Source organism: Leishmania infantum, chromosome 15 (genome assembly GCF_000002875.2).
Source record: "Leishmania infantum JPCM5 genome chromosome 15".
NCBI classification, from domain to species: domain Eukaryota; phylum Euglenozoa; class Kinetoplastea; order Trypanosomatida; family Trypanosomatidae; genus Leishmania; species Leishmania infantum.
In genome coordinates this window covers 174,884-196,054 of record NC_009399.2, presented here as the reverse complement: position 1 = coordinate 196,054, position 21,171 = coordinate 174,884, and the positions used below count along the sequence as shown (strand labels likewise).

The 21,171-nt window shown below is 64.1% G+C and overlaps 5 protein-coding genes across 5 annotated transcripts; all 5 read right to left on the bottom strand.

The window, feature by feature from the left end:
• Positions 1 to 2,192: 2,192 nt before the first annotated feature.
• Positions 2,193 to 3,329, bottom strand: LINJ_15_0540 (putative ecotin; the record flags this gene model as incomplete). Its single annotated transcript, XM_001464354.1, has 1 exon — positions 2,193 to 3,329. One exon carries the CDS (start codon positions 3,327 to 3,329, stop codon positions 2,193 to 2,195), a length of 1,137 nt encoding a protein of 378 aa, XP_001464391.1.
• A 1,167-nt stretch (positions 3,330 to 4,496) lies between these two features.
• LINJ_15_0530 (putative ecotin) lies at positions 4,497 to 4,973 on the bottom strand (the record flags this gene model as incomplete). Its single annotated transcript, XM_001464353.1, has 1 exon — positions 4,497 to 4,973. The coding sequence occupies one exon, from the start codon at positions 4,971 to 4,973 to the stop codon at positions 4,497 to 4,499; it is 477 nt and encodes a 158-aa protein (XP_001464390.1).
• A 990-nt stretch (positions 4,974 to 5,963) lies between these two features.
• LINJ_15_0520 (katanin-like protein) lies at positions 5,964 to 8,972 on the bottom strand (the record flags this gene model as incomplete). Its single annotated transcript, XM_001464352.1, has 1 exon — positions 5,964 to 8,972. One exon carries the CDS (start codon positions 8,970 to 8,972, stop codon positions 5,964 to 5,966), a length of 3,009 nt encoding a protein of 1,002 aa, XP_001464389.1.
• Positions 8,973 to 9,868: 896 nt separating this feature from the next.
• On the bottom strand, positions 9,869 to 12,454 carry LINJ_15_0510 (conserved hypothetical protein; the record flags this gene model as incomplete). The annotated part of the gene is made up of 1 exon (XM_001464351.1): positions 9,869 to 12,454. The coding sequence occupies one exon, from the start codon at positions 12,452 to 12,454 to the stop codon at positions 9,869 to 9,871; it is 2,586 nt and encodes an 861-aa protein (XP_001464388.1).
• A 254-nt stretch (positions 12,455 to 12,708) lies between these two features.
• LINJ_15_0500 (hypothetical protein) lies at positions 12,709 to 20,671 on the bottom strand (the record flags this gene model as incomplete). The annotated part of the gene is given in 2 exon segments (XM_003392320.1): positions 12,709 to 14,493; positions 14,495 to 20,671. Coding segments are annotated over 2 exon segments (7,962 nt in total).
• Positions 20,672 to 21,171: the final 500 nt, after the last annotated feature.

Here is a 21,171-nt window from a genome sequence, read left to right as displayed (position 1 = left end):
ACTCACCGTTGCGAGACAGCCGCTGTAGTGGGTGTGTGTAAACGGGTAGGAAGGGAGGGTGGTCTGGCGCGCTGGTGTACATGCCCGCTCTCGCACTCCGTCCGAGCGACACCCGCGCGAGTGCCTTGCTGTCATAAAACAAGACGGGTGGGAGGGGGCAGGGCCACACGAGTTCAGGACGGCCCAGCGAGTGAGGAGAAGGTCCGAGCGTGCCCCCCTTTCAACGCTCGCCGGCCTCGCCCTCCCTCTCTTGCCTTTCATCCTATGGGCAATTTCGTCATGGCAGAGGATGGCGCGTGTGTGTCGATGATTACAGCTGCGAAGAAGCTGATACGAGAGATGTGCTTTCGGTGCTGATATATCGGGCAGGGAGGAGGCACCGGAAGCATCCGAGACAGAGCGACAGAGAAGGGTAGTGATGCACGTACGCAGACACGCACGCACACACAGACGCCGAGGCTCTGCCCCCCTCCCCCCATGCGCGCAGAGCGAGCCAGCAAGAAGAACAAGGCATAAAAGAGAAGACGAGCCATTACGAGTGCTCACCGCATACCTGCACGTGTGCGTGCAGGTAACCTAAGCGGAAGAAAAAGCGCGAGCGACACGCGGGCACATCACAGCTCCCCATACAAGACGCCGCTCTACGGACCACAGGCGAGCGCATTCACACACAGAGAGACCGACCGATCGACCGACCACACTCGGCCATGCAAAAATGGAGGAGGGCGGTTGGCGGATGCGGGTGCGTGGGGTAGGCGGAGAGGGGGGCGAGGGCACACACATGCGCGCAGCGGTTGAAAACGATGGAAGAACGTGACAATGAATAGATAAGGGGTGGTGGGAGGATGCGCATGCACCGCAGCAACTGCATGCACGAGAAGAACACGAAAGAATGACGGAAATTCTACAGGAAGGGAGGGGGGACGCAAAGAAAGCAAGACGCTACACCATAAGGTACGGCCTGATGAAGGCGCGAGGAAGAGAAGGGGGAGAGACAGGGAGAAGAGAAAAGCATCCCCACACCCCCTACACACTCACGACCACCAGCATGTACTCGTGCGTGTGCCTCTTCGGCCGAGTCGCTTGTTCGCCCGTGTCTACGCACCACAGTGAGGCTGGGAGACCTCAGCCATGACGTGTCGAAGCGCCACGGCGAGCTCCAGACAGAGAGACAGAGAGAAAGCGAGGAGGGTGGGTAAGAGAAAGGCGATTCACCGGCGTGATCGAACAAGTCAAGCAGGCACGCCAACACGAATACACAACTCGACAGCATCACCGTCTCGCGCGCGTGTATTGGCCTCCATAGCGGAAGGCGAACAGCGAAGAGGAAGAGGAAGAGGAAGAGGGAGGAGGGAGCTTTCTCCACACTGGCGCCGACTTCACATCGCCTGCCCTTCTACACCGCGTGCGCCCGTCATTGTCTTCCACGCACCGTGCCCTTGTAACGCCCTCTCTTGACTTCTGCGTGCGTGCGTGTGTGCGTGCGTGCGCGTGGGGTTTTCGTTTCAGTGATTCTTCGTGTAGCCGTGGAGTGAGGGCAGAGGGGAGTGCACTGCCGTTGGGGGCGCCGACGTAAAGATTTGCTCATCGGAGAAGGAAAGTGCTGTGCAAATGGAGCAACAAAAATGCTCTCCGCACAACGTTCGCCAACGCAGGCCGAAGAGAGTATAGGACCATCGATGCTTCGCCTCTGGGCAGTGCCCGTGCGTGCGTGAGCTGTCTCTCTCTCTCTCTCCCTCTTTCCGATCTTCTCCCCAGCACCACAAGCACGCTTGTGCAAGGCTGGCGAAGGAGTGTTTTAACGACCGGTGGTGGCGTATGTGACGTTGCGTACACATACAACGCATGGGGTAGGAGAGGAGCAAGTGAAGAAGCCAAGAAAGGAAGAAGCCAGCACAGCTCATCATTGCTTTCAAGCATGCGGGAGAAGGGGCGACGGAGGCGGTGCTGATGGTAGTGGGAGGGGGGGGGGCTGAGGAGAGAGCTCACCAACCGCCCCCTGAGCATGCCCCGGAGACAGAGCTCATTGGCGCAGAGCATCGACACTCTCAAGGCCGATTTTTCAGCACCTCGGCACCTCGCTCTCTCCTCCAGAGACTACGCCGGGTGGGTGCGCGCTGCCGCCCCTCCTGTTCATGTGGCGCATCTCCTTACGCCCCCACCGCCTCCCCATGTTTCTCACTACTTCCCGCCTACGGGTCTGCCTTGCTGCCGTTGCCGCTCTTCTTGGACGAGGCAGATGCTTTCCGTGGCGAGTCGCTGCGGGCGCGGTTCCAGAAGTTCTTCATCGTCTTCTCGTAGACATTGTCTTCGGCTTTCCTCTTGCTGGATGCGCTGCTGCTGCTGCTGCGATTCTTCTTCGGGGCGCCGACGCCGGCCTCCTCGATGGCAGCGCTGTCGGTGCTGCGGCGCGGCTTGTGTGTGGCCGACGGAGAGCGCTTCGTCTTTGAGTTCTCGTGTGGCCAGTACTCCGTGGAGGACAGGCGGGGGCGGCTCGGAGACGGCTCGTTAGCGCTGTGATGCCGCGGGTTCGACGAGCTGCTGCTGCTGCTGCGCCGCTTCAACGTCGAGGCCTCCTCCGCGGGCTGCTCGCGACCCTCGTGGCCGTTGTTCTGCGGACACACCTCCAAATGCTCCATAACCGGACACACGCGCTCCTCCAGCTCTGCCGAGTGGAGAGGTGGCGCAGCATGCGCTTCGTGGGCAGACCCGCGCACTGCCGACGGTATCAAGGGCGGCGTGCTGCTCGACAGACGATGCACCTCCTCAACCGACAGCATCGATGTTTTGCAGTCCTGCGTGACGTACTCGCCGGGGGCGCCGCACCGGGGGAGCTCGTGGGGGCACTCCTGTCTTTCGGTTACGGGGACGAGGTGTGGCTGGGGCAGGGCCGGGGCCTCGGGCTGCTGCTGGATGCTCTGCACCAGTGAAGTGTCATCGGTCCAGACGCGGTAACGCAGCTCCGCGCCCTCGGGCACGTAGACGACGATGGGGAGCTTGCTATTGTAGGCGATCACTGGGTTCTCATCGAGCGCCACGAAGGTCGTCACGCGCGCCGGGTCGCTCGAGGAGCGATGGGCAGCGTAGATATCGCCGAGCTTGACGACGTAGTAGGAGTAGCCCCAGCCCTGCAGCGTCTCCTCCGTCACCGAACCGGTGAGCTTGTAGAGGCGGCCATCCTCGCAGTTCTCGTGGCGGCCGGGAATGATCTGCACGCGCAGGTGCTGCTGCTCGACAGTGGGGTTCTGCTGCGGCAGGTAGATGACCTTGCGCACCTGGCCGGGTGCGGCTGCCGGGTATGGCACGTGATAGTCCTGGAGGGAGGGCATGCTGACCAACAGCAGGGAAAAGGCGGAGGGTGAGCGTGGGAAAAGAGGGAGAGAGCTGACTCACTGGGGCACACCCGTACTCCGCGGCGTGTGCGTGCACGTATCGTTGCGATGTCACAGACCGATGCTGAGAACAGGGCGGATGACACGGGTGGGGAGTCGTGGTGGTGGGGGTGTCACGATGATGTAAAGGCTCCGATAACAGCGCGCAACGGATTCCAGAATGAAGGGGAAGGAGAAGAGGATGCGTGTGCGCGCGTGCGTGTGTGTGTGTGGGGGGGGCGACTGAGTGAATGAAGGAAGCACGGAAGCGAAGAGGGGGTTCCAGAGCACACACGCACACAGAAAAAAACAAAGCAAGTGAGAAGGGATCCACGCAGCGTGCGATGCGCCGCTCGATATCGTTCCCGATTCGGGCCGCGGGTGGAGAGTGGAGACGATGTGAGAGCGGTTATGAAGGGAGGAAGGGAGAGGGGACGCGGAGACACGTGGCACTTCCTGCCATCTCCTGCTGCTTGCTTGTGCCTCGTGATCGTTCGCAGGCAGAGACGCGCATGCACGTGTGACTGATGGGTCCAATTGTTTTTTCGTATGTTTGTGGAGCTGCATTATCATGCAAGCTCAATCAAGAATAGTTCGAAGCCACACTGTTCACATGTGTGCAGCTCCTCCCCGTGGGTAGTCATGTCTTCACCGCCACTCGCCATCACGCAAGCCCACACGCGCACGCAGAGACGCATCAACGCACTCCCTCAGCCTCTTCGCCACCCATCTCTGCCCTTCGTCATTCTGCATGCCAGGCGGCAGAGTCTCGAATGTGTGTAGCGGGCGAGGAAGACAGCGGACAGGAAAGAGTCAGACGGCGGTAGGGGCCGAAGGCAAGGCGAGGGGTTGTTGGGGCGGCACATGCGAGACCAGATTTTGGCCAACACCTGTGCACAAGCGCACCGAGCAGACTAACCGTGTCTCTGAGGTCAACGACCATGGCAACGAAGGGGGAGGGGAGAGGCACGAGATAAACGAATTCGAAATATGTGTGGGAGGAAGGGTAGGAGGCATGGACGGCCGGCGCCTCCACAGCCGCGAGAGGCGCTGCGGGAGAGGGATGACGACATGGTGACACACAGACGTACAGGAGGCCTTGCGGCTCTTGCAGCACGCGGCCGCTCACATCTCCCTAGCGTTGATGCTCTTGGCCGTGCCGCTGCCGGTGCTCTTGACGGTCCAGATGCGGTAGCGCAACTCACCGTCCTTCGGCGTGTACACCACGATGGGCAACTGACTGTTGTAGCGGTAGAGGTTATTCGTGCTCATCGCCACGAAGCGCGGCCTCTTGAGCGCTGCATCGCCGAGGGGCATCATCAGCGTCCCCGACATCGTCGTCAGTGTCACGACGTAGTAGGTGTAGCCCCAGCCATCGATCGTCCTCTCCTCGATGCTGCCGCCCATGCGGTATACGTTGGCGCCATCCACCTTTTCGACACGGCCAGGGATCAGCTCCACCTTGTAGTCGTTCAGCTCTTTTCTGTAGCCCTTGGGGTCGAGGAAGATCACATAGCGGCGCTGCTGCGACGTCGGTTCCGGGTACGGCGCCTTGAAGTTGGCGAGTGTCTTTCCAGCGGCGCCGGACATCCCTGCGGGCATCTGGAGTGGTAAGTTAGACTGGAATGCTGAAAGGCGGTGAGTGGGTGGGTAGCGGGGTGATTCGCGTCTGCCTGCACGTGTGCCTGGGCGTGCACGCCGAGCTGATGCCGGTGGAAGCGGTGAAAGGAAAAGAACAGGTTGGCTCGGAGAGGGCCTCTACGTGAATTGAATGTCTCGCAGCCATGCGTGCACAAGACACAGCACGTGCACCGGCGGGCGTAGATTTGGTGGAGGAGTGCGTGAGAGACGGGCAAGGCATGTACAGTATCAGGCGAGTCGATGAACACATCGGTGATGACCCTTCCTTATCACCCGCGCTCATGGCCCCTACGCTGTAGTCTTCGCTTGGTATAAGGAGGGGGTGGGGTGGCTGAGGGGCGGAGAAGGGTGGCACCGTTGGCGTGATCGAGCCGATCCGACACTGACAGAGAGAGAGAGGTCGATGGGACAGGTTCCATGGAAGGTGCGGGTTTTGAAGGGGCAGTAAGAACTACGGCCGCTGACGCACCAGGCAGAGGGCATGCATCCCTGCCTGTGGCTCGCTCGTCCCAAGACGCATGCAGGAGGCGAGAGATGAGACCGCAGCCGCTGCAACAACGGGGGACGCCCATGGGGGTGGAGGATGGCGCGCGGAGAGAAGGCATTCCATGGAAGCAGCGAGGGAGAGAGAGAGAGGGTGCGTCCGTGTGCATGCTTGCTGATGTGTGTGAGTAGGTGGGTGTGAGAGACAGAGGGTGGCATAGGGCTGCCCCATCAGCTGCCACGTGCAACAGGCCCAAATCACCGACTACTGTGGCGCTCCCCACGTTGTTGCTCTGCTTTGGCGCTTGGCCGTGCCTCTCGCTCTTCAAACTTGCCGCCACCGTCACTGCATCTCTCCATTTCTTATCCGCTGCTGGCGCGAGAAGGTTGTGCTGTTGTGTGCTCTCACGTGTGGTTGTACGTGCGCATGTGTGACCCTGACGGCTGGGCAGGTGGACTTCTCGGCAATCAGCAGGCGCCATGGCCCTCTTGATGTTCGAGCTCGTCATCGTCGTCTTCATCGTCGTCGTGCTCATTGAAGGAGCCGAAAAGCTTATTCCATTCTACGTATCGCTGCACCTCGGCCGGCCCCACGCTCGGCTTTAGCCGCTTCAGGGCTTGCCTAAAGTCTTTGCGCTGCACCGGTCGGAGATCGGCAGCAGCCACGGCGCTGAGCTGCATGACAGACATCTCACGAAGAGGCCCCATGGCGGCCTCCCTGCAGAGCTGCTTGAGGTCGGCACCAGAGTAGCCGTCAGTGCTGCGCACGAGACTGTCCAGGTCGGCGTCGGTAAGCGTATGCGTGACTTGAGTTGTTGTCGTCGCAGTGGCAGTGCTGGCAGCCTTGCCAGCACTGCCAAGGGCGCCATCCTCGTCCGCTTCACTTGGGCCGAGCGACTTGAGAAGACGTTGAATCAGCTCACGCCGGGCCGCCTCGTCCGGCAGCGGGATGTATAGCCGCTTCTCCATGCGCCGCCGTGCGGCCTCATCCAGCTCGTCTGGTCGGTTGGTTGCCCCAATGAGGAGCACCCGGTCGCCGCGGTCCGTCGCCACACCGTCCAGCTGCACCAAAAACTCCGTCTTGACTCGCCGCACGGAGTCCGTCTCCCCCTCTCCGCGCGCGGACAGCAGCGAGTCGATTTCGTCGATGAAGATGACACTCGGCTGCTTCACAGTCGCGACGGCAAAAAGACAGCGCACCAGCTTCTCGCCATCGCCCACCCACTTGGACATGAGCGAGGAGGACGAGATGTTCAGGAAGGTGCACGCCGCGCGGTTCGCGATCGCGCGGGCGATCATCGTCTTTCCAGTGCCGGGTGGGCCGAAGAGCAGCAGCCCGCGCGGCGGGTCGCGCAGCCCTACAAACAGGTCTGGACGGCGCAGCGGCCATACGATCGCCTCCTCCACGCTCGCCTTGGCGTGCTGCAGCCCTGCGATGTCGTCCCAGCCCACCTGCCGCGCGCCGGCGCCGTTCTCCAGTATCTCCATCGCCACCTGCGTCACGAGCTTCGGGTCGAGTGGCAGGAGGATCGGCGGGACAGAGCCGTCTGGCAGCAGCAGGGAGGCCGGAAAGCTCCCGCTGTCGTCGTCCCCATCGCCTTGGTTGTGGCTCGCGGTGGCGCCTCCCGTGCCGCGGACCCCGCAAGTGCCACCTGACGGTCCAGCGGCCTGACTTGCGCCACCGATTCCTTTGCGTACATGAGGTGTTGTTATGCTGTTCAGCGCGGTCTGTACGTCGGTCGCGCCTGCTGGCGTCTTCGGCTGCTGTTGATGATGTGGAGGCTGAAAGCCGGTGTTTCGCCGCAGCCCGAGGGCTGGAGACCGCTTGCTCAGATACGCGGAGCTCATGGTGCGTCCTTGCCGGACGTCCGTGAGGAGCTGCTCACCAGCCGTGACGAAGCCGCCAATAGTGGTGGATGGGCTGCTGATGCTGCTGCTCGGCGCCAGGTTGTTCCCACTACTCGGTGCCGCCATCAGAGCACGCGAGCTCTCCTCATCCCCTCGATCAACGCCCCCGCCGATCCTGCTGCTGCCGGTGCTATGACGCAGGCCGTGCTCGTACGGCGGGGCCTTGGATGGGGCAACAGGCTGCTGCTGTGGCGGTTGGTTAAACCATGATGAGCGCTTCGCAGTCGAGGCGGGTGGCGGAGGCTTCTGCTGTTGGCATTGGTGTGGTTTGGAGAGTCCACCGCCGCTGATAAATGCCGCGAGGGTCTTCTGGCGAAGCGGTCCAGACGGCGACACGCTAGCAGGATGTTGCTGCGACTGCGGTGGGCCGTCGTGCGAGTGTGGCGCGCTGCTGACTAGCCCCGTTTGACTCTCCGTCACTCCAGCCATGTCACTCGCATCACCGTTCTCCCGCTCCTGCTGCTGCTGCTGGGGCTTCGGCGCGACGGCTGCACTGACAGCCGCGGTGCCGCCACTGCTGTCGCCGACTCGCACTGCGAAAGAGAAAGCGGACTGACGCGTACGTGCCGCCGTCGCAGGCCGGGTGGCCGGCGCGACGGACACCGGCGGCGGCGGCGACTGTGAACGGCTGCGCGACGGCGGAGTTTGCGAGCGTGATCGTGAGGCGGCCGCCTGGGCACGGGCAGAGGTAGCCCGGAGAGGGAGGGACGGGACGAGGGAGCTGGTGGCACCACCGCCCTCGCCCAGCGCACTGTTGACACCTGCATCGCGACGAGCCCTCCTCTGAGGTGCGTCGTCGGTGCCGCGCTCTGCAGGGCTGCGAGGCCGCCTCTGAGGCGGCGCACTCCTCGCCGCTGGCGAGCCTGCGCGCGACGAATTTGTGTGACGCCGTCCTCGCTCCTCTGACGCGGCGTCGTTGTCCTTGCTCATGCCCACCGCGTCCAGGAGCCGCCGCAGCTTGTCTGGCGCTCCCGCCCACAAGGCGGCACACATGCACCGCATGCCAGCATCATCTGCTTCCAACGGTTTGCCACGCGGCGAGAGGCACTGCAGCTGGGCAGCTGCAGCAAGAGTGCGCAGATTTGGACATTCTCCCCCCGCGGTGCACCACAGACGAAGAACAGATCCCCACAAGGTACACATTGGAAGCGCGTCCCTGACGACTGACAGCTCGGCGTCGTCCCGGGACGCTTCACGGAGGAGTCCCGTGGTAGAGAGCAGATCAGCAACCCCAGCGCCACAGCGCTGCGAACCGGCTAACGCGGTAGCTGCCAAGGGCCGAGAGTAGCGCATGCAGACCTCCGCAACTTGATGGCTTTCGGGTGACCCAGCGGCGACGGGGAGAGTGTCGCCGTCCGACCCCGCACGCCTGCCTTGGGGATCTCCGTCGGCCTCGAGCTTGCTGCAGAAGGCGCGCTGACGCCGGTTGATGTCGCACAGATACGGGAACAACCAGCGACGATCGTCCGTGGTGCGGGGCGCGGCAGGGGAGTCAAAAAGGCAACGTTTTTGTGCCGCCGCCTGCACGGCATCGGCCTGCCGCCGAATGGAGCGAAGAGCGTCGAACATGCGTCTGCTCCGGGGTGTCTGTCGGCCCTCCTCTTCTGTGTGTACGTGCGTATCCGCCGTGGACGTAATCGACGGCGTGGCGGCAGAGATGGGGTCTCTCTGATGCCCCGCCGTCTTCGTCGCTGCTCACACAGGATATGCGCCTATCTTCTGCAGTCTATGAACTTGAGTGCACGTCTAATATATATATATATATATACGTGTGTGTGTGTGGGTTGGTGTGGGCTGGTGGGCGCCTGCAACTTGGTGTGCTCGCTGCATGGAGGTGGGCGGTGTTGATGTGGAGTATCAGGAGGTGCCGTAAAGCCGTCACGAGGGAAAGGACGAAAAAAAAAGGGAGTGGGAGGCATGCCAGCGCCTCCGCAATCCTCAGCAGCGAGCACGTGTCGGAGGGAGAGAGGGAGGGCACGGTGGCGTCGTCTTTTTGCGACGCAGAAACGGGAGATGCGTCGCACTGTTCACGTCGGTGCATCTGTCGGTCTCCGTGAGTGGCTCGCTCGTGCCCTAAAAACCATTGGTGGTATGCTGTTGCGCTGCAGGGGAGGAGGTGCGGTACACCAAGTGAGGATTGGGAGAGGGGGGCAGCAGAGAAGGCAAACAAGCACAGCAGCGCCCTTGCCTCGACAACAACGACTCACTGAACAGGACGTGTGGTGCACTGATGAAGGAAAATGGGGGTGCATAAATACATAACATCGATCCACCTCACCTGCAAGGGCAGCAGCAGCGCGAATGGATATCTGCAATATGAGGGGCGGTGTTGATAGTGGTGAGCGCTGCTAAATCAGTGCGTGGGTGTGGCTACATCACGTGGAGGCTCTCCTCTCTGTCTCTGTCGTGCTTCTTCACTCCGCTCGCGCCCCGCCTGCGTTGCTACGCGTGAGGGGGCGGCGCACCTATGACCACGCATCTGTCGCGCTCGCCTCGGTGTGCGCCTGTGCTGAGGGTGGAAGACAAGGGATGAGGTGGGGCAGCATTCCTTCCCACCACGCCAGCAGACCCAAAACTCTCAGCACGTACCAGAGCGTCCATGAACCTTCCCGCAGCTGCACCCGTGCCCTGCGCATAGCCCTGTCGGCGTTGCCACAGTCATCTACCGCAGCGGCGGTGCTCGCAACATCAACGACCTGCTGCTTGATCATCTCGTCACGACGTACCATCGCCTCCGCCGTCACCGCCACAATTTCCATTGCCCATGGCGGCATCTCTGCCACGGTTGGGGCAGTAGAGACAGCAGAAACGGTGGCCGTTGCCGCCGACGACTTTAGAGCGGCTTCTAGGCCTGCTACGACGCCAGCGTGCACTTCGCTAACGCCGAGGGGCCGGTCGCTGCGCGACGAGCGCTGCATAAAGAGGGTGCCGAGTGCGACAGCCGTCCGTCGGGCAAGTGTTATGGGCTCTCGCCCCATTAATGCTGCAAGACTACGCTCACCTGAGAGTTGCTTATCCTCGCACAACGTCGCCATTGCCGACGCCCACGCCCGGCGCCAGATGCCAGGGAGCGCCACGGAGATGTTTTGCCACGTCTCCAGGACTAGCTGCCGAGTCCGCTGGATTCGATGGCCATCTACTTCGCACTCGCCACCTTCCCGCTCTACGGCCGTTTGCGTGTGCGCAGCCAACATGCGCACCACGGTGCCGTAATTCCTCACAACATCGCAGTCGCCGTCAAGAGAGTTCGCACTGGAGACCTCACTGCTCCTCGCCTTCTCCAGAAGCTGCCGTGCCACATGAATGGGCTCCGTGACTTTGGCCCCGGGGTACACAACGCTGCAGCTCGCTTCTGCAGGCGTGGGCACATCCGCTTCGCACGCGTCGGCGATTTGCTCCAAAATCTCTTGAACTGCGTGCACCCAACTTCGCCTCTGTTCAGCAGCTTCTGCCGCCTTAGCGAGACGCTGGCGCTCCGCCTCCTCTGCCGCCAGCCGCTGGCGCTCCGCCTCTTGGGCTGTGAGTGCAGTGGCTACAAGCTCAGCGTTGTCGGCCGTGTGTGCGCCGGCGCTCGGCAACGCAGACAATGAAGTGGGCGGGAGGACGGCAACAGCACCGAAGCCCCTTTTCCGTCGCTTCATGAGATCAGCACTCGTTCCTTTCGCCTCTCTTCCGCCGCGAGCCCCGCCGCCGCTGCTCGACATGTCGTAGGCACTGCGAAGGCCTCGAATACCGCTGTGAAAACCGGCCGGCGCGGGGGTGTAGGCTGCCAGCGAGCTTGTCGGAGAAATCCCTCGGCGCGGTGACGGTGCAAGGAACCAACTGCTCGTAGCGTTGGAGTTTTGTGTAGCGGTTACAAGGGCGGCAGTGGCCTGCTGCTGTGGTACGCTCGCGGGTGGCAAACCCCGCCGAGGCGTGTAGGTAAGCGCTTGCGCCGCCGTCTGTGACGCGCGAGGATGCCGAGGGTGGGCTAAGGCGACATCAGAGACAAAGACGTCATCACTGTCGGCGGCGTGCGCCGTCCCCGGCGCTGAGGGTGGAGTCGCTGTCGAAAGTTCTGGGAGGGCCTGCTGCTCGAGCGCGTTCGCCGGACTTCCCCAGTCATCGCCGTCACCCCGGTCCTCGACGTCCGCACGCACACCGCGGGCAAGTGGTGAGGCACCGCTAGCACGAGGATGAGCCGGTCCCACCAATACTCCGTGGCGCTGACGGACCTGCGTTACGCCAGGCATGGGCGCCAGGCGGCTGCTCTGGTCCACCACCAGCGCATTCACATGTTGTTGCTGCCCGTGCTCTTGGGCTTCCAGACCTTTATCGATGATGTGGCTACTGCTGCTGAGCTGCATTGCCTGCGCGGCAGCTCTGCCACCATCACTGTTGGCGGTGTCATTTTTCTTGTGAAGCTGGTATTGGCGGGCCGAATCCGCGTCAGAGAGACCGCCGCTGCCACCGCCTGCAGAGAAGAGCGAACGCAGGGGCCACTTGCGGCTGGCGCTGGTGGCTGCTGGAGCGGCGCTGCCAGGCTGGATGTTGCCCCCGCTGCTGCCACCGCCGTCGCCTCCTAGGCCCTCCACTGAGGCGGATCTGGGTGGAGCCGCGTTGGTGCCGCCACTCCACATGACAACGGAGGCGCTCTGATGGACGTGCGTAGGTAACCGTCTATGTGAGTGAAGTGCCCGCTTAGGACATCGAGTTGATGGAAGGAGCTGCACGCGTGTAGAATAGGCGGGCGGAGGAAGGGGGGGCGAGGAGAGCACGCATGGAGGAGGGGGAGGGGAAGTTGAGCCTATGTATGTGTGTGTGCTTTTGTGTGCGCAGTTGGGCAGAGGAGGAGGAGGACATGCCAGGTGAGGGGCCCGCTGCGTTACACACGCCGCATGGACACCAGCGGCATCGTCAAAGTCATTGCCGCTGCGCGCCTGGCGCGTTCGTGTCTCTGGGAGACGCACGCACGCCCGGAAAGAAATGTGTGTGCCCTCGGCTGCCTTTGTTTGATTTTTGGGTGAGTCGGTGGAGGTGCGCGGCCGTTGGCTCATCACACACACAAGCATGCACACACAGAGACATGCTACACAGGCAGGCAGAAGCACATATCACACATGTGAGAGGGGGTGAGGGTGGGCTGCATGACGCCGAAGGGAGGCGGCGGCGGCGGCTGAGGGGGGAGGGAGGCAACGCGCAGGAGGCCAAACAACTGCACCGACGCCACAGTAAGAATAACATGTGGAAGAGCGACAACAAATTTGAATGCGCGCAAGAGTACGGACACGCACGTAGACGACTCCACCATACGCACCTGCCTTGCTCACTTTTCGGCCTGCGGAGGAGTACCGGCTGGTGCGCTGACGTGCCCGGAGCTCGGCTGGCCATACTCGAACCAGCGGTCTGTCGAAGCGACGGCCCCACCTTCGGGAACCCTAACACGGTCGCGCGCCGATGTGGGTGGGGTGTAGGCGCTTCCGTGTCGGTGCTGCAGCGTGTGGAGAATGCCACTTCCCTCGTGATGCGGATGCGGCTCCGAGGACGGACGCCGCAACCCGATGCGCCTGGGTGTGTTCGCCGACGCGGCTACCGTTCCTGCTTCTGAAGCAGCTGCCGAAGACGAGGTGGCGGCAAAGGCTCGCACCGGCAGGACGCCGCTGCTAACGGTGCTGAGGCGCCCGCGACGGTCGCTGCCTGTCCGCGGAGACGTTGACGGTGGCTCTGGGCGGCGCGGTGTGATGGTAGTCGCTCGGGATGTTTCCGCCCCCGCATCTGGCACCGTCGTCGCGCGCGTCGCCACCTTCTTATCGAAAGTGCTATCTTGCTTCAAGAGCTCCTGCAGCGCCACCTTCTTGTAGAACTTCGAGAAGTCACTGAAGTCCACGAGCGTCGGCAACACCGCGCCGCGCGGCACATCGGGGAAGAGCAGCCGCTCCACATCCGTGCGGCTCATGCGCTTCTCCTCTCCCAGCGTGAGCATGATGAAGTCCGTCGTGTCAGTGCGGTCTAGCACGCCAAAGTGATCGACGTCAACGCCGTCGAAGAAGAACCGCAGCGTCTCGACGTCCTCCATCCCCATGGGGATGTCGGAGGTGCATTCCTTCTTCATGCGCACCATCATGCGCTTGATGAGTCTCTCGGACTCCTGCTTGCTCTGCGCAACAAAGGAGAGGCGCTGTCGCTTGTCGAGGAACCGATTCGTCCGCTTCACACGCGCCGCAAGGATGGCGTCCAGCAGCTGCGGATCCTCCGGGTACTCTGCGAGGGCCTGAGCATTCTGCAGCGGCGCCCGATCGTCACCACCAGACTGCCGTTCTGTCGACCCGGTAGCCGGGCCAGCAGCGTCGCGCGTCGTCTCGACGGTAGCGCGAACCCGGTCCGCGTAGCGCGTCGCCTGGCGCCCTTCTGCAGCGGCCGCCTTGGTGCGCGCCAGCTTGTCCACCACGTCCCGCATCTGCTGCTGGACGTGCACACTCTCCTGGTACGCCCCGCCACGCATGTAGTGCTGGAACTCCGCATCGTTCGTGAAGCCCACCTCTGTCAGTGCATACCCGCATGGGAGCGTCGCGAGGAAGGGGAATGTGGCGAACAACGCCTCGTTGGCGGCTTGCTTGCGTGCGGACCACGCAGCAAGGTAGCTGCCAATGCGCTGCGGCGGGGCGGCGCTGTCTCTCAAATGGCGCAGCCCGTCGTCACTGTCCAGCTCTTCCACGGTGAGGTGTGCCCACCGCAAAGGAAGCCGTCTTGGGTTCTCGTAAGAGCCGCTGCTGTCCGCCGCCTGCAGCCGGCGACACGAACGCGCGGCTTGGTCGTTGGCGGGGGCCGTCGCGCGATGCTGCATCGCTCCTTTCGACCGCTGCACGATCCACGCCTGCAGCAGCGCCTCCAGCTCCCGTAGCCGCGCCGAGAGCAACGCACTTGCTCCGCTTCCGCTGGCCGCGTATCGGCTGAGGTCGCAGTGCTCGAAGACGTACCTCATCGGCTCAGCAGCGGCCTCCACCTCTTCCTGCGTCACCGCCTGCGCCAGAAACGGCTGCGCTTCGCGAAGTGCGCGCTGCACCAAAGCCTTTTCGGCCGCCTCAGGACTGCCTTCCGGCGACACCGCATCAAGGGGAGTTGGTGGGGCCGAAACTTGCCGAGGAGGGAGCAGAGCCTCGCGGTGCTGCGGACGCCCTCCTTGAGCGGCTCTTAGATTCCGCGGACGTGCCTCTGCGCGGTGCCGCGCTGCGACGGCGACCGCGATCAGCCGGGTCCTGCAGCTGCTGCTCCAACGAGATATGAAGCTCCCGAATCTCCTCTTCTTCCAGCTGCGAGATGCTGATGCGAGAGCGCTGCGAGCTGGCCGGGCGAGAGAGATGCTGCTTCGACTTGCTCCGCGTTCTGCTTGTGGTGCCTTGGTCTCGCTGCTGCTGCTGTTGCTGCTCCCGCTGCTCCAGCTGTGGCCTGCGAGTCGATGCCATCGCCGCAGCTGCGGTATCACGCGAGGTCTGCTGCTGCTGGTCGATCTCCTGCTCACGCAGCAGCCCCACAGTCACCTCCGGCTCTTCGCCTGCAACGGAAAGCAGCTGTGAGCCCATACGCGGAACGCTGAGCTTCCGCGACTTGGCTCGCACAACCGGCTCCAGGTCTGCTCTGCCAGACTTCGCATCTCGTGTTTTGGGCGTTGCCGCGGACGCCTGCGTCCTGGCGGAGCGCGCTGCCAGCTTCGGCTTTGTTGGAAGTTGTCGCGTGCGCGTCTTCCGCTGCTGCGGAGGCGGCTGCGGAATGCGGTGCCGGCCTCCGCTTCCTTGCCTGTTGGCGCCACCAGCGCTCGGCTCGGAAGCATCTGGGCACGGCGGCCCAACAGCCTGGCGGGCGACGCAGCCGATCTCGTCCAAATCGTGCTCGACAACTTCTCCTGGAGTCTCGTCAGGAATCGCGTCCACTGAGGCGGTGCTCGCGCGGCGCACACGCAAGCGCTTCTTAAGCACGCGCTTCCGCCCCTTACGTGGATCAGCTGCCCCACGCCGTGGCGATAGGCCTGCGGCATCGCTGCTCGATGCCACCGTCGTCGCCATCGAGGGAGCCGGCGTCGCACCAACGCGAAGGATAGCGGAGGAGGCAACGCTGCTCTCCGGACCGGCCGCCCCTGAGTTCAGGGATGCCAGCTCGTCAACAGGCACGATTTTGCCGTCGCCCAGCATTGCGCATGCCTCGCTGTGAGGTATACTCTCCGCAGTGATGCTGCCGAGCCGGTGCCGGCCCCCAGACTGTGAGCGCTGCCGGCGTTGCTGTTTCTGCGGCGTGTGCGGCTGCGACGCCAGCTGACTGCCTTGCAGGCGGTCCGATAGCAGCAGCATTGGTGGCAGACCATCCGGCGCCGTTAGGATGTCGCTCGGCCCGGTGGAGCAGGGCAGGCTTGTGTGGAACTCCTCCTCCTTGATTTCTGCGAACACGTTGTCTGGAATCACGTCGACGTCCAGTTTTGTCCAGCTCATGCTGCGCTTCCGGCGCTCGCGCGACTTGCGCGCCTTCGATATGCGGCCGCCGCTGGTGCTCGAACCATTCAATTCCGTGGCATCATCTGGGATGTCGCTGAAGGATACCACGCGGCGTTGGCGATGACGCAGGCACAGCTGATGCTTCCACCGCTTCGTCAGCTCCTCTGCGCTGAGCCGGCGCAGCGGCTTCTGCGCAGACGGCGCACACGCCTTCTCAGCATCACGCACGTACGTGTCGTCCTCGATAAGTTCAACGCTCCGCTTGCGTTCCTCCGTCTCGAGCGACTCCATCAGCTCCATCTGGTTGAATGTGGCCAACAACGACTGCCGCTGCGCCTCCAACTGCTGAAAGGTAGCATCGTGCTGAAGTGCCGGGTTGACGTCCCGCACGCTCCACGGGAACCGCCGCCGCAGCGCTGTCAGCTCCTGCACCACGTCTTCCCACGCACTGGCAAACGCCGTCGCCAGGCCGGCCAACAGCTCGAGATCTTCGACGGTGGGCGGCGGGATGACGCCGCTCTTATGCTCTGCCACGAGCACATCGCGCGCTCTCACCAGTATGTTATGCAGGTCCAGCAGCGGCAGCGCTGCCGGCACCACGTTCATCACCTGCAGCTGGCTCAGGCGATTCGCCATCGCCGCATTCACGTCAATGATGCGCAGCGCCTGCTCCTCTGCACACTCGCGGAGAAGGTCCTCGTAAATGCGGAGCTTCTCCCGATCGATCGGCTCGGCCGACAACACCGCTCTCCACTTGCGCAGGTAGGAGAGGTAGATGGAGTCGTCGGAGAGCGGCAGGTACCGCAGTGGCACCCCGTGCACGTCGTTCATCTCCAGGAATGGATGACGCGAGCGTACCGCCTCGTCCTCGTCCGCGTTGCAAATACGCCGCGCTTTCACCTTCCCTGCCGCCTTGTAGTACGACTCCAGCAGTGCCTCTTCGCTGGCCTCCGCAAACTCACCGCACACAGGGAGGTCGATGTCACCAATAAGCACGCCAACGACACGCCGCGGCAGGGGAGGATGGCGCTGACGGCAGCGCACCGTCTTCATATGCTTCTCCTCCGCTAGCTGCATAACACGCGAGAGAAGGGCCGCTTCGGCGGTCGCCACAACCGCCGGCGGCGCGATGTTCTTGCGTGCCAGCTCCAGCTCTGCTGCCATAGAGCAGAACCGCACATCGACAAACGCGTCGATCTCACCGAGGTGGATGCCCGGCAACGGCTCGACCGGCAAGAACGGAAAGCGATCCGCGAGGCTCTCGAGGTCCATCATGTTGGCAAACTCCCACTCCGCTTCTTCCTCAGCCAGGCGCATCACCCACTCCCGCATCCGCTTCTCCAGCTGCTTCTGCGCCACCGTCTTCGCATGTGGGCGCGGCGAGGCGAGGCTGCTGCTGCTCGCGATGCTGCTAACGCGACTGCACCGTCCAGCCTTTGGTGTTGCGATCGTGGCCGTCGTCATCGAGGCGTCATCGCCGGCTGCGGAGCCGCGCAGCCTCGCGTACTCCGCGTATAACCTCTGGAACTGTACATCATGCTCCAAGTACAGTCGTTGCAGATGTAAAGGCAGCTTTTGAGCATCGAGAAACGGGTAGGTATCACGTAAGTGGTTTTCTCTTGCCACATGCGCCGCCACGTGCTCGATCACGCGAATCCGCATGGCTTCCTCGCGGTCTTTCACGCTCTTCAGCTTCGCGCGCAGGGGTCCGATGAGGTCCTCGCGTTGCGATGCCAGCCGCATGAACTCCGGATCGGCTTCCAGTCCAAGCTCCTCAATGGGCACACCATTAATAACGGCCGGCAGAAAGGGGTACCTCGCACGCAGGTCGCTTGGCGGCTGAAGGAGACGATCGCGCTCCGCAGCCAGTCGCATGAACTCGTCGTCTTCGTCCAGCCGCAGCTCCGAAAGCGGCACACTCATGAAGTAGCGCGACTGCAGGAACGGATACTGTCTCAGGATGGCGTTGTCGCGGCGCTTCCGACTCCGCTGCAGCCGTGCTGCGTCTCCCGTGAGCTGACGCAGTCGACGCTTCAGCAGTTCGGAGACGCAGCGAGCGCCGCTGCGGTGCCCGCCGGCCGTCAGCGTTGCCTTCTGGCGCTGCAGGTACAGGAAGTGGGAGTCCATGCAGGCTTTTGCATGTGCTGCCCGCGAGTGTGCGGCGTACGTGTCTTCCTCGACCCATGAGTCCGCGTCATCGTCGTCGATAAAGTCGCCTTCGTTCACAGGGAAGTCGAAGAGCGGCGCCGTCACGTGGCGGCGGGCCTGGCGACGAGACCAGAGGCGGTGCTTGGACTGCGCCACGTCGGTGGCACGGCGCAGGCGGGCAACCTGCGACGACGGCTTTCGATGCGCCTTGGCAAGACGCAACTCCGCCTCCGCAACGCAGTAGTTGTTGAGGGCATCGGCCACACATCGGTCGTCACCGATGAGAGCTACACTGCGCGCCCGCATCTCTTCCTGGATTTGGATCAGACTCGGCTCCTCTTCGTCCATGAAGGCAACCCAATCCGCATAGGCCCCACGCAGCGTTGCGAAGTAGTCGTCCAGCTCGATGGACGGGTTCACATCGCGCACACAAGTTGGAAAGCGGCGGCGCAGCTGATGCAGCTCCCTCGCAATGTCCGCCTCGGCTTCCAGATAGGCGTCCAACAACGCACTGCCGCGCCGCCGAATCGCCTTCTTCGCCACGGCCTCGTCATCAGCGTCGCAGTCCGGGTTCTCCATCACGTCCAACCGCCACTCTACGATCTCCTCGTCCTCAGGAATGTGCAGCGCTGCAAACACGACCCCGACAGAGCGGCGCTGCCGCGGCAAGAAGCGCCGGCGACCCTTCATCTCAGCAGCCACGATCCGGCCCGCCAGCTCTCCGACACGCTCACGCATCTCCGACTCCACCAACGCCAAGGCGGACACGTCCACACTTCCGGCGCCCTTCAGCTGCAGACGTCGCCGGCCTAAGCGCTGCAGCTTCCGATCGCTATGGACAGCAATTTCTCGCAACGGCACCAACAGTATGTCGCTGTGCGGCAGGTAAGGATGTCGCGCACGGACCGCATCACTCTCGTCCATCCGAAAAAGTTGAATAGCCTTCGTTTCTACAGCGAGCTCGCGCGCACGGTCATGGGCGCGTGCCTCGACCGCGTGCAGCCGTGCCGCGTTTGTGCGCGGACTCCCCAGCAGCGGCGCGCGCTGCGCCACCAGCGCCTGGAACAGCTCGTCCTGCGCCAGCGGCAGCTCGCTCAGCGGCACGCCCGCCACGCGCTTCGACAGGAACGGGTAGTGCGCCTGCGCCTCCTCCGTCGCGCGCAGCTTATCGCTCGCCAGACGAATTGCCACTTCAGCCATACTCTGTTGAAAAACAATTTCAGCAGTCTCCTTCACAGACGAGTCCCTGCGCAGGTCCACCAGTGCGTTCGCCAGCGTGCGGAACTCGGGGTCGTCCATCACGCGCGCCTCCACTAGCGACACACCCGGCACCGGCTCCTCCGGCAGGAACGGGAAGCGCTCGTGCAGCCCCTCCGCGTCCACGAGGCCATGGCGCGTGCGCTCGGCTTCGTCCTCCGCAGCACGGCGCGCCAGCTCGCCGATCGCCTTCTCCAGCCGCCGCGCCTCCGGCCCCTTCGCCGCCGCCGGGTCCTTGGCCAGCTCCTCCAGCTGCGCCAGCAACGGCTTCACGTCCGGGTCATTGGCCATGTCCAGCTCGCGCAGCGTCACGCCGCCAGGCAGCGCCCCGACAAACGGCAGCCTCTCACGCAGCGCCTCCTCGTCGCGTGCGTGCTCCGCCACCAGCTCGCTCGCGCGCGCACGCATCCCCTGCTCCACACACGCCAGCGCCTGCCGCGGCGTCGTCGGCGTCGCCTTGAGCGACGCGTGCTCGGCCGCCAGACCCACGAACACGGCGTCGTCCTCCAGGCGTACCGCCGTGAGCAACTCGCCCGCCACGGTGGGGCCGAGGAACGCGTAGCGTGCCTTCAGCGCCGCCTCCGCGCGCATCTCCGCCGCACGTGCGCGCGCCGCGTCGCTGTTCAGCTGCGCCACGCGGTCCTTCATCTGCTCCTCCACACACCGAATGCTGTCTGCGTTGACGGCCTCGTCCTCCCTCACCAGCGACGCGCGCAGCGCCACCAGCGCTTGGTAGTACGGGTCGCGCACCTCCGTGCCCGACAGCAGCGGCACCGTGTCCGCCTCCTGCTCCCGCACCTCGCCGGCCTTCTCCGGCTCCACGTCCGTCATCTGCACGGTGGAGAGCCGACGCTCCGGGCGCGTGCGGCGCTTGTGCTGCGCCGCCACCTGCACCGCGCGCTCGTGCATCTCCTCCTCCACCGCGCGCAGCGGCTCGGCGTTGCGCTCCGGGTCGCTCAGCAGCGCGTCACGCTTCTCCGCCAGCTCGCTGAAGATCGCGTCCTTGGGCACGTCGGGGTGCACGTACGGCACGCACATCAGGTGCTCGCGCACCAGCTCCCGCGCAGCCTCCGCCGGCTTCAGCGTCGCCTCGGCGTCCGCGGCAGCAAGCGCGGCCACACGGGCCTGCATCGCCTTCTCCACCGCGCGCAGCGGCTCGGCGTTGCGCACCGGCTCCTCCGCAAGCGTCGCGTGCTCCCGCGCCAGCTGTCGGAACTGCTCGTCCACCGGCACGCCTAGCGACGCCAGCAGCGGCGCACCCGGCGGCCGTGCCACGAAGGGGTGCTTCGCCAGCAGCTCGTCCTCCGCGCGCAACTTGTCCCGCGCCAGCTCCTCGGCGCGGTCGCGCAGCGCGCCCTCGACGGCCTGGATGGCGGGCCGGTTCTCCTCCGGGTGCTCCATCAGCCGCAGCCGGTCCAGCCACTTGTCCACGTACTCGGCGTCCTGCGGCAGGCCCAGCTCGCGCAGCGGCACGCCGCGCACGTCGCTGTGCGGCAGGAACGGGTTGTGCGCGCGCACCTCGTCGTTGTCCGTGGCGTGGATGGCGTCCAGCTTCTCCTTGGCGTCCGCAAGCACCGCTGCGCGGTTGCGCAGCTGGTCCTCCACGGCACGCAGCGGCTGCGCGTTCGCCTCCGGCTCCCGCAGCAGCGGCGCGCGCTGCGCCACCAGCGCCTGGAACAGCTCGTCCTGCGCCAGCGGCAGCTCGCTCAGCGGCACGCCCGCCACGCGCTTCGACAGGAACGGGTAGTGCGCCTGCGCCTCCTCCGTCGCGCGCAGCTTCGCGGCCGCCACCTCGGCAGCGTGGCCCGCCAGCGCCTCCTCCGCGGCGCGCAGCGCCTGCGGGCTGGCCTACGCGCCCCTGCGCAGGTCCACCAGTTCGTTCGCCAGCGGCGGAACTCGGG